Source organism: Carcharhinus amblyrhynchos, chromosome 15, assembly GCF_965287045.1.
Source record: "Carcharhinus amblyrhynchos chromosome 15, sCarAmb.v2.hapA, whole genome shotgun sequence".
NCBI lineage: Eukaryota > Metazoa > Chordata > Chondrichthyes > Carcharhiniformes > Carcharhinidae > Carcharhinus > Carcharhinus amblyrhynchos.
In genome coordinates, this window is record NC_137338.1 from 40,456,504 (window position 1) to 40,469,276 (window position 12,773).

Sequence of the window (12,773 nt, forward strand, 5' to 3'; positions counted from 1 at the left end):
CTACCTCTACCCTATCCATCCCTTTCATTATCTTATACGTCTCTATAAGATCCCCCCTCATCCTTCTAAACTCCAACGAGTACAGACCCAGTCTATTTAGTCTCTCTTCATAGTCCTGAGGCCTTGAATAACTTTTTTGCTTCGGTCTTCACAGAGGATGACGTGAATAGTTTGCCGGGTGTTACCGATGGAAAGATGTTAGGAGTAGAGGGCCTGAATTACATTATTGTTACTAGAGAGGCAGTGCTAGACAGACTAGAGGGACTGACTGTGGACAAGTCCCCAGGACCGGATGGAATGCACCCAAGGGTTCTGAAAGAAATGGCGGAGGTGATAGTGGATGCCTTGATGATTGTTTTCCAAACCTCGCTGGATTCCAGGGAAGTGCGGGAAAATTGGAAAACAGCTAATGTTACGCCGTTGTTTAAGAAGGGTAGCAGGTAAAAGGCAGGGAATTATAGGCCGGTTAGTTTAACGTCTGTTGTAGGTAAAATGCTTGAATCCGTAATCAAGGAGAAAATAGCGAGGCATCTTGAGGAGAATTGTTTGATAGAGCAGACGCAGCACGGTTTCGTTAAGGGGAAGTCGTGTCTGACGAATTTATTGGAATTCTATGAGGATGTGTCTAGTGCGGTGGATAGAGGAGAACCGGTGGATGTGGTGTTTCTTGATTTTCAGAAGGCGTTTGATAAGGTGCTGCACAAGAGGTTGTTACAGAAGGTTAGGGGGCATGGAGTTGGGGGTAAGGTGTTAGCGTGGATAGGGGATTGGCTGTCAAATAGGAGGCAGAGAGTGGAGGTCAATGGGTGCTATTCGGATTGGTGGCTGGTGACTAGTGGAGTGCCCCAGGGATCGGTGCTGGGGCCTCAGCTATTTACCATTTATATAGATGATCTGGAGGAGGGAACCGAGTGTATGGTGTTGAAATTTGCTGATGACACCAAGATTGGTGGAACGGCAAATTGTGCGGTGTGGAAAGTCTGCAGAGGGATCTAGATAGGCTGGGCGAATGGGCCAGGAACTGGCAAATGGAATTTAATGTTGGCAAGTGTGAAGTTGTCCACTTTGGTAGGAATAATGGTAGGAAGGACTACTACTTACATGGCGAAAAACTGCAGCATGCTACGGCGCAGAGGGACCTCGGGGTCCTTGTGCACGAGTTGCAAAAACCCAGCCTACAGGTGCAGCAGGTGGTCAGGAAGGCGAATGGGATGCTGGCCTTCATAGCGAGGGGGATTGCATATAAAAGTAGGGAGGTCTTGCTGCAACTGTACAGGGCACTGGTGAGGCCGCAGCTGGAGTACTGTGTGCAGTTTTGGTCGCCGCACTTACGCAAGGATATTTTGGCCTTGGAGGGAGTGCAGAGGAGGTTCACTCGGCTGATACCAGAGTTGAGGGGGTTGAGCTATGAGGAGAGGCTGAATAAACTAGGCTTGTACTCGTTAGAGTTTAGAAGAATGAGGGGAGATCTCATTGAGACGTACAAGATGATGAATGGGATGGATAGGCTAGAAGTGGAGAGGCTCTTCCCACTCAGAAAGGACAGTAGGACTAGAGGGCACAGCCTCAAGATAAAGGGGGGGGGGCAGTTTAGAACGGAGTTGAGGAGGAACTTCTTCACTCAAAGGGTGGTGAATCTCTGGAATTCTCTGCCCGTTTGAAGTGGTGGAGGCTGCCTCGCTAAATATATTTAAGACACGGGTAGATAGGTTTTTGATAGGCAAGGGGATTAAGGGTTATGGGGAGAAGGCGGGAATGTGGAACTGAGCCACTTCAGGTCAGCCATGACCTTATTGAATGGCGGGGCAGGCTCGAAGGGCTAGATGGCCTACTCCTGCTCCTATTTCTTATGTTCTTATGTTCTAACCCCCCCCATCTCCAGTATCAGCCTAGTGAACCTCCTCTGCACTCCCTCCAAGGCCAAAATATCCTTGCGCAAGTGCGGCAACCAAAACTGCACACAGTACTCCAACTGCGGCCTCACCAATGCCCTGTACAGTTGCAGCAAGACCTCACTGCTTTTATATTCTATCCCCCTCGCTATAAAGGCCAGCATCCCATTCGCCTTCTTGATCACCTGCTGCACCTGCAGGCTGGGTTTTTGCGACTCATGCACAAGGACCCCCAGGTCCCTCTGCACCGTAGCATGCTGCAGCTTTTCACCCTTTAAACAGTAATCCCTCCTACTATTATTCCTGCCAAAGTGGATAACCTCACACTTGCTAACATTGTACTCCATCTGCCAGGTCCTCGCCCATTCGCTCAGCCTACCTAGATCCCTCTGCAGACTTTCCACACCCTCCACACAATTTGCTTTTCCACTCATCTTATTGTCATCAGCAAATTTCGACACCCTACACTCAGCCCCCTACTCCAGATCATCTATATAAGTGGTAAATAGCTGAGGCCCCAGCACCGATCCCTGCGGCACTCCACTAGTTACCAAACTGGTAACAAAAAGCCTGGGATAATGAATAACAAATGTAAATAAATAGTGCAAATGCAAAATACTACAGATGCTGGAAATCTGAAATAAAATCAGGAAATACTGAAATGCTTAGCAAGTCCGACAGCATCTGTGGAGAGAGAAGCAGAGTTAACTCAGGTTGATGCCATAGAGCCTTTGCGGGTAGCCAGGATGCAGCTTAAACTGTGATAGTAGATGAGAGCAAAATAAGTTGTTAAAATGATTGGAGCCTGAAATGACCACTTGGAAGCTGGTTAAACAGTTCACTGTCAATTAACATGATGGTTAGCACTCAGTAAAGAGTCAGCATGGTATCTGGATGGCTAGCACTTCAACTTAACACTTACTATCAATGGCCAGCTATTTTGGAGTAAACAAAATATTGATTGTATTTGATGTGCTACTTAATAGGACACTCGCCATTTCATTTTCATTGCTGTTGAAGCTTTGTAGCAAATCTCTGAAGCACAACAGGATATACTTTGTTCAGGCTTTGCCAACACTCAACAAAACCATGTTTTCTGGAAATTCTCAACGAAAAACAGTAAGTGCTGTGCTACACCACCCTATTGGGCACATTCTAGGTGTCACCAGGTGAAAGGCAGTGCTTGGTCCTGGACATCTTGACAGGGGTGCCCCTTGGTCTGGACAAGGGATGCAATGAGGACATGATGCCAGCAGAGGAGCACCAACTGCTGCAGTGGAGAGGAACAAGAAGATAGTGGTGGGGATGGGGAGGAGGGGTGTCCTTTCCCTCTGTGGGCACAGGACATTCCTCTTCTCCTGGACTTTCCCCAGCAGGACTTCAAACCAGGACCCTGTTTGTCCTCTCCCTTGACCCCTGAGCTAGCCTGCTGAGTGCTAGCCACAGCACTCCACACCTTCAGCACAAACAAGTGTGAGGAGCCCACATGTACTCCTGCACAAACAGCACTTATTTGGGAAATCTGCAGGCTTGTGTTTAGAACCTTCAGGCAAATTCAAATTATGGTCATCAGCAATTAGGAATAAAATTCCAGGCTCAATCCAGACTTGCAGACAGGTTAGTCTTATTGGTACTGCGTCCATTTTGCATCTGTTTTCATCTTTTTGCACAAGTAATTAGTTTTTGCTTGATTATTCCAGTCAAATAAATAATAAAAGAACTATATTAGTTCTTTTAAAAACCTTGATGTTGATCACAGATATAATTCTTTGACAACGATTGTAGTACTGTAATAAAAATTTAAAAGAAAAAAATTAGCATCAGATTCAACAGAAGCAATGCTGGTGCCTGAATATAATGGCACTCTAATAATAGACCTTCATCCAATTAGTATGGATTAATTCAAGCCCAGATCCTAAAGATTTCCGTTTGGTTAAGTAACTTTAGGTAAACGTACAATTCCAATATGACAAAAATACATACCTCTACCTGGTGTTACAAACTGTTCTTTTACACTAACATATAGCTGGAGTGTAAGTTGTGGTGCAGAGCCTATGAAAGCCTGGATCACTGAAGTCCTGTTAAAAGCAGCTCTGTGGGTGAACATTTTGCCTTCTGCTTGACCCACTTCTTTCTCAATTTCTTCAGAGTAACCATGTTTTTGCATCTGCCTCTTTCTGGTGATGCTGACATAAGGTTCTTCAACTCTCCCAACATTTAGATAAATGCACAATGCTTCAAGACACCTAATGATATTAAACAGAAAGGAATATGAAAGACGTATTGTTAAGTTTTTGTTACTGTCTCACTTCTGTGTTATGTTATGTTCTAATCAATATAAACAAAGAATACTCAGCAGCTCAGTTAGCACCTACAGAGAGAAACAGATAACGGGCAGGATCTTTGGGAAAATCCCAGCCAATGTTTTGGATTGAGATGACCTTTCATAGAACATAGAACATAGAACATTACAGCGCAGAACAGGCCCTTCGGCCCACGATGTTGCGCCGACCAGTTAAAAAACAATAACCTTCTAACCTAAACCAATCCCTTTTCATCCATAAACCTATCCACGGATCTCTTAAACGCCCCCAAACTAGGCGCATTTACAACTGCAGCAGGCAGGGCATTCCAATCCCTCACCACCCTCTGGGTAAAGAACCTACCCCTGACATCCGTCCTATAACTACCCCCCCTTAATTTAAAGCCATGCCCCCTCGTGCTAGCTTTCTCCATCCGAGGAAAAAGGCTATCACTATCCACCCTATCTAAACCTCTAATCATCTTATATGTTTCAATAAGATCCCCTCTTAGCCGCCTTCTTTCTAGCGAAAACAACCCCAAATCCCTCAGTCTCTCCTCATAGGACCTCCCCTCCATACCAGGCAACATCCTGGTAAACCTCCTCTGCACCCTCTCCAAAGCCTCCACATCCTTCCTATAATGTGGGGGCCAGAACTGCACACAATACGCCAAGTGTGGCCGCACCAGAGTTTTGTACAGTTGCAACATGACGCTGCGACTCCTAAATTCAATCCCCCTACCAATATTTCATCAGAAATGTTTCTAGAGTCAGAGAATCATAGAGGTTTACAGCATGGAAACAGGCCCTTTGACCCAACTTGTCCATGCGCTTTCTTTTTAAAACCCCTAAGCTAATTCCAATTGCCCACAGTTGGCCCATATCCCTCTATACCCATCGTACCCATGTAACTATCTAAATGCTTTTTAAAAGATAAAATTGTATCTGCCTCTACTACTACCTCTGGCAGCTTGTTCCAGACACTCACCACCCTCTGGGCACTTGTGTGTCTCTTCCCTCTCACCTTAAACCTAGTTTTAGACTCCCCAACCTTTGGGAAAAGATATTGACTATCTGCCTTGTCTATGCCCCTCATTATTTTATAGACCTCTATAAGGTCACCCCTCAGCCTTCTACACTCCAGAGAAAAAACTCTTTTGATGAAAGATCATTCCAAACTGAAACATTAACTCTCTTTTGCTGCTCGGTGGGGAGGGGTGGGGGTGGGGGGGAGGGGTGGGTGCAGGGTGAAATTCAGCTAATGTTCTGGGGACCTGAGTTTGAAACCTGCCATGGCAGATGTTGGAATTTGAATTCAATTAAAAAATATCTAGAATTAAGAATCTACTGATGATCATTGAAAACATAATTGATTGTTGGAGAAACCCATCTAGTTCACTAATGTCCTTTAGGGAAGGAAATCTGCCATCTTACCTGGCCTGGCCTACATGCAACCCCAGAGCCACAGTAGCATAGTTGATTCTCAACTGCCCTCAGGCAAGTCGGTGTGGGTAATAAATGCTGACCTGCAGTGACACCCATGTCCAACAAATGGATAAAACAAAAGATGCTTCCAACCAATTGTTTTATTTCAGATTTCGAGAATCTGCAATATTTTGCTTTTGTATTCCTGTTCTAATTAATACTGTGGCTGGCTGGAAGTAACCATTGCAAGCCTCAGCTGCTAAATAATCACTGTGATACAGAGTTCTGATGATGAACACATTTCTTTGCTGATTAAATGGTTGTTTATCAAAGGGTGGTTTCTCCAGTGGAATGTCATAAGCCTTCTTACTTGGGTCACACTGCTGGCGATGCAGCAAAGTTACCAGCACTTACCAGTGTCATGCCTTATCCATTTTCCATTTTGTGTCTGCTGCCCCCGAAGGTTATCCCAAGTACTTCATAACACATTTATTTTATCTGACATATAGAAAACAACATGACCACTGCTTCATGAACATAACTGGTGCCTCCCTGCATATTCCTGCTACATTAAAATTGATTTTTTAAAAACCATTTTACTCGCTGTCTGTACTGCAGCTGCAAGTATTTGTGAGTTTAACTTTTTAAATGAAATGGCCTATGTGGCATGGTTATAGCCACAATTCTCTGACCAAGCTTTCTGCTGGTGAAGTTCATAATGGAAAATAAGGTCATGCAATTGCATCCCATTTATAGTAAGAAGTCTCACAACACCAGGTTAAAGTCCAACAGGTTTATTTGAAATCATGAGCTTTCAGAGCGCTGCTTCATCAGGTGAGTGATTTATCTGGTGAAGGAGCCAGATGGGATTTTACAACAATTTATGATAATTTCAATAATGGTGGTCATGATCTAATGTTATACACCTCATATATTAACTGAATTTAAATTCCACCAGCTACCATAGTGGGATTTGAGGCCATATCACCAGAGCAATAACTTGAGCCTTGAACTACTAGTACAATAACATAACCACTTTACCACCGCCTCCTGACTAGAATACTGGGAGGACTGGTGCCTTTGTTCATGATAAGATGAGGAAGAGCATCTATCTGTAATCATTAGACCATCAAGAACACCACATATCTCAAGCATAACAGCATGTCCCTTTGTGTTGCCATAACTGCACTAATCACATTCCCAACAGTCAGAGCAGGTGGTGTAAGGGGATCTGAAGGTCGAACCCTGAGTAGACAAGGACCTTGGGTCAACCCAAAATTGAGCAATAAGATGATGGATATAAGTCAATGATTGGTCTGGTAAAACTCTGCTTTTGAATTATAGAAAGGGTAATAAGAAGGAGGTCGGGACAGAAAAAAAGGTAAAAAAGTTCAGAGAGAATGTAGGGGATTTGAGAGACACTCAGACGATGAGCCAGAGGTCCAGGTCAGTGGGTACAGGCATCTGTTGCTGCATCTTGTACCTATGGTATAAACAAGGTAATATAACTCCCAATTATATGTTGTAAATTATGGCTTGGATACTGTAATACAATTAAGCTACCCTTACCAATGCAGGTTAATGTCAAAACTTTGGCTATCATATTTGTCAAAATAACACATGATTACACAATGTTTTCACATGCACTATTCACATATTCCAACATTAATTGCTTACTCAGTCCTCACTGTCCTAATTTTTCACAGAAACATTCCCCCATTTGCCACAAGAAAGTTATCTTGTGGAGTTAACCTCACATTCAAATCTGCGAGCTCACACTCATGATTGATAATGGTGAGGTCTTGTTCCCAATAGATTGTGCGACTGCACCTTCGTTATCCTGCACTGCCCCACATCTTTCAATGTCTTTGGTGACAAATAAATGCTTCAAGAGAATGTTAATTGTAGGCCACCCTCTCCATTTCTCTTGAATGAAGAATGCAAGAGAGCTTGCCAGGAGCAGTACAGGCATGATGTGCCAATGGTGAATCTACAACACAGCACTATTTGTGTGCCAAACAGCATATGTAGCAAGTGATAGGGCTAAACGATCCCACAACTATCTGATGTAAGCTCTAAACTTTGCAGTCCTGCCACATCCAGCCATGAATGGTGATGGACAATTAAATGATTAAATGAGGCTCCATAAATATTCCCAGCCTCAATGATGGATAGTTCCAGCACATCAGTGAAAAGATAAGGTTGAAGCATTTGCAACAATCTTCAGCCCAAAGTGCTAATGTGAATGGTTCATCTCCAGAGGGTCCAGCATCACTGATGCCGGTCTTCAGCCAATTCGATTCATTCCAAATGGTATTCAAGAAATGGCTGAATGTAAATGACATTGCAAAGGCTATGGGCTCTGATAATATTCCGGCAATAGTACTTCAGACTTGTGCTCCAGAACTTGCTGCGCCCCTGGCTAAGATGTTCTAGCATAGTTACAACATGGGCATCTACCTGTCACTGTGAAAAATTGTCTACGTATGTCCAGTTCACAAAAGGCAGAACATTTTCAATCCAGTTAATTATTTCCCCACCGTCTCCACTCGATCATCAGTAAAGTAATGGAAGGGGTCATCAACAGCACTAGCAAGTGGCACTTGCTTAACAATAATCTGCTCACTGATGCTCAGTTTGGGTTTTGACATTGCAACCTTGGTTCAAACGTGTACACAAGAACCGAACACCAGAGGTGAGATGAAAGTGTCTGCCCTTGACTTCAAGGCATTATTTGACTAAGTGTAGCATCAAGGAGCCCTGCAAAACTGGAGTAAATGGGAATCAGTGGGAAAACTTTCAGCTGGAATCATAACTAGCACAAAGAAAGATGGTTGTGATTGTTAGAGGTCAGTCATCTCAGCTCCACAACATCACTGCAGGAGTTCCTTATCTTCAGCTGCTTCATCAATGACCTTCCTTCTATCATAAAAGTCAGAAGTGGGGATGTTCACTGATGATTGCACAATATTCAGCATCATTTGCAATTCCTCAGATATGGAAGCAGTCCCTGTCCAAATGCAGCAAGATCTGGATAAAATCCAGGCTTGGGCTGACATGTGGCAGGTAATAGTTGCACTGCACAAGTGTCAGGCAATGGCCTTCACCAACAGGAGAAATTTAACTCTGGCCCCTTATTTTCAATAGCATTACCATCATTGAATTCCCCACTGTTAACATTCTGGGGTAACATTGACCAGAAACTCAACTGGACTAGCCAGATAAATACTATGGCTACAAAAGCAGGTCAGAGGCTAGAAATCCTGTAACTGACCTTCTGACTCCCCAAAGCCTGACCACAATCTACAAAGCACAAAGCAGGAGTGCAATGGAATACTGTCCACTTGCTTGGGTGAGTGCAGCTTCAAGAAGCTCAACATCATCCAGGACAAAGTTCCTGGCACCCCTTCCAAAAAATTAATTCCAGCCCCAATGCACAGCAGCAGCAGTATGAACCATCTACATGATGCAATGCAGGAATTCACCATGGATCCTCCAAACCCACAACTACCATCGTCTAGAAGGGCAAGGCCGTTGATGCCTGGGAGTTTCCTTTCAAGCCACTCACCATCCTGACTTGAAAATATATCTGTGTTCCTTCACTGAGTTACAATTCTGGAATCCCTCCCTAACAGCACTGCGGGTGTACTATATAGTAAGAAGTCTCACAACACCAGGTCAAAGTCCAACAGGTTTATTTGACAGTAAACACCGCAAGCTTTTGGAACGTTGTTCCTTCATCAGGTGACTGGAGAGTTCTGATCAGAAATAGGGCATGTAAAGACACACACAGTTTACAGAATATTGATTAGAATGTGAGTCTTTCCAGCTAATCTGCAGGGATCAGAATCCCTGTTTCTGATCAGGACTCCCCGCTCACCTGATGAAGGAACAGCGTTTGGAAAGCTTGTGGCGTTTACTATCAAATAAACCTGTTGGTCTTTAACCTGATGTTGTAAGACTTCTTACTGTGTTTACCCCAGTTGAACGCTGGCACCTCCACATCAAGTGTACCTATATCTCAGGGACTGCAGTGGTTCAAGACAGCAGCTCACCATCACCTTCTGAAGGGCAATTAGGGATGGGCAGTGAATGTTCACCTAGCCAGCGAAGCCCAAATTCTTTGAATGAATATTTAAAAAATCGAGGCCGTATTGGTTACAAAAGAAGGATTCTCAACAAAGTATGACTTTGACAGCATCGGTAGTCAAAACTATATGCAATACTTAATAGATACGGCAATCAAATTAATTAATCTGCTGTATTATTAGTAATTAGTCTCACAACACCAGTTTAAAGTGCAACAGGTTTATTTGGTAGCAAGAGCTCCTGCTACCAAATAAACCTGTTGCACTTTAACCTGGTGTTATGAGACTACTTACTGTGCCCATCCCAGTCCAACGCTGGCAACCCCACATCATGGCTGTATTACTATTTAGCAGTTAATGAATATTTCAGTTGGTGAACGATCCTTTAAATAGATTATTTAGCCGGGATAAGAGGGTTCCACTAGGCCAGCAAGGCAGTGTGTGCCTGTTATGGATAAACATAGCAGGCAGTATTTGCTGGGCTTTATCTACAGCCACGCTTTACGGCTGCTGCATGGAACCTGATAAAAGTTGAATCAGGAGCATGAACATCCATTCCAGCACGGTCAGCTCAGTCAGATAGAAACCAGAGGCTGAAAGGAGCCGCAGAATGATTAGACACGCCTGAGTAAACATACATCCATGGCTGCCGGCATAGCACGCACGGCTTTGCAGTTTGACATTGTCACAGGCGCACTTAATGCTGCTCGAGGGTCACTACATGAAATATCACCATTTTGCCCTGATGTTTAATTCCGGCAGGCAAACCCCACCCCACACCTTCCGTGGCCCTTTCCAGAAATGCCCATTGTTTAATAGTGGCGTGTGCGCGTTTTCCTAAACAGATTCAAATAGACAATGGGCCGTTTTCCTTGTGATACAATTTGGGTCACACGTCCATTCGCTAATTCTTGTACAAGGACAATGGCGTGGCTGCTGCAGCTCCATGGTGGGTGATTCCTGGATAGGACAGAACTATACATCCCTTGCAATATGGGAGGACGGGAACTGATGCTGAATTCTAGGGCTACCATTCAGGGTGGGCGATTGCAAAGTGGGGGATGGGGGAGATGTTTGGTGTGTCGGGCTGTAAAGGTTAAAAGTGATTTGGAACCTGACCACTTTGCAGACTCCACATTCTGTCCAAAATAGGCAGCTTACAGCATCCGGCGAATCGGGTCGGGTTGCAGTGATGATGGAGGATGCACAATATTTTATCCAGGGCTAGTTGGTGAATTTGCTGTTAAAATAACTTTACCCGCAGGTGATTTTCTTCCTAACATGGTTCACTGCGAACATTAATGCATGTAAATGCGCACACGCCCAGACTCTCGTCTCTCTAGTTGAACAGTGTTTGAGAATCAAAATATTTTTTGCTGCAGAGTTAATGAATGGTCCTACAAGCTGAAACAGCCCTCCGTGTGGGCATGTATCTACACAATATTCACCTCCCTCTGCCACAGCTATGCTCAATTCACCAAATGATTGATATACATCTTGTTATGTATTGAGACAGGACAATGATGTTCCCCCCTCTTTATACAAACATTTCCTCCAATATAAACAGATCTTACACCTGTAGTGTTTACATAGCTGCTCTGTTGTTTAAATCCATGTTATCTCACAGAACCAGAAAAAAATGGCAATGGGAGTGGTCAGTAATGGGAGTAAACCCAGTGTGAATGAAATACCTTTCGGGATTACGACCTATCAACGCAGAACCCTTTATCTCCTCTTCATTTTATAGATAAAATTGAATGGATAACATTGTGAGTTAAAGTGGTCTTGGGGGTGAGCACAGCTTTGACATATAAGCCATCCTATCTTAACATTCACTCATGTCTCCCACTCTGTTCACCACTGGGTAAAACAGACCCACAGTCAGTATCCAGCAGGGTATTTCACCAAACATCCTCGGGAGATTCCTCATCCATCCCTCTCCCAGTCATAGCAGCAGAGTCTGCAAGCTCCCCGTCCATACCTGACGAATGGTCCCAGCTGTAACAGATGCAGGAACAGGACCAGGGGTCTATCCTTGCTCACATCCCGGTGCACGAAGGTTAGAGTGAACTGCACCAGGATTGATGGCACCAGCACGAAGACCAGGGTGAGCCCTTGCCAGATCCTGTCGCCGGCTGAGCTGTAAGTGCTGCTCAGATACAGGGCTGCCACCAGCTCAGCAGCGAAGAGAAAGACAGACACGAAGATCCCGCCCGGGGGTCTCATCCTGAACGCCTCCGCTGGGAGAAGGAAGGGAAGGGGCAGATGCGTTCAATAATCGCGAAAAAAGCTGAAAGCATCCATTTCTTCTGGTGCTGTTCTTTCGCTGATCTGCTGCAGACAGAGGAGGTTGTTCGAGAACCACATTGAGCAATATTCCACTAGGTGGAGTTTTAGAGAGCTCGCTATGGAGAGAAAGACTGAACCAAGTTCAATCTCATCCATTTTTGATAGGGACTGCGCCACGTGGAAACGAACGTTTTATATTTTACGACAATCAATTATTTGATTAAGAAGTGACAATAGCTGCGACCAGAGGGATAGCATGTTTAAAACATTTATGGATTTAACCAGGAAAAGAGTAAAGTGAATGTTGGTCCTCTAGACCAGTGGTTCCCAACCTTTCTGTATATCACACAGCATACCTCTATACAATAAAAACATTCCGAGGCACAACTATTTTCTCTGAAACATCATCTAGCAAAATAATTTTTGGAACGATTTTCAGCCTGCGTTCACCTTCAGGGAGATGCGGGCAGAAAATTTGGAAAGAATTGGGAAATGTGGGTTTCCATGTTTTACTGTGCACACGTAGATGCCAGAAATCTGGGCCGCGATTCTCCCAAAAGTGCTGAATTGGCAGGAGAACTGTTCTAAATCCTGACAGTTTTGTCAGTTCAGCTTCTCACCTGAATCGCCCACTCTGTGCATTGCAGAGGTCCCAAACGTGAATATTATTAAAAACCCAGAGTGGATGGGTCCTATTCGCTCCGGAGTCTGACAGTTCTGGAACTCTGCGCATGCACAATTTATCCCAATCTGTCAGCCTCCTTGGTTGGCTGGCCA

The 12,773-nt window shown here is 44.3% G+C and overlaps 1 protein-coding gene across 1 annotated transcript in view; it reads right to left on the reverse strand.

Moving 5' to 3' along the window:
• The window catches only part of cybb (cytochrome b-245, beta polypeptide (chronic granulomatous disease)), an 85,262-nt gene extending 73,204 nt beyond the window's left edge, over positions 1-12,058 (reverse strand). Inside the window, exons 1-2 of the mRNA XM_080203874.1 lie at positions 11,689-12,058; positions 3,876-4,138 (exon numbers count right to left, since the gene is read on the reverse strand). Coding sequence (XP_080060000.1) covers positions 3,876-4,138; positions 11,689-11,933 — 508 coding nt within the window. The 5' untranslated portion in view covers positions 11,934-12,058. The remainder of the gene's footprint in view (positions 1-3,875; positions 4,139-11,688) is intronic.
• Positions 12,059-12,773: the final 715 nt, after the last annotated feature.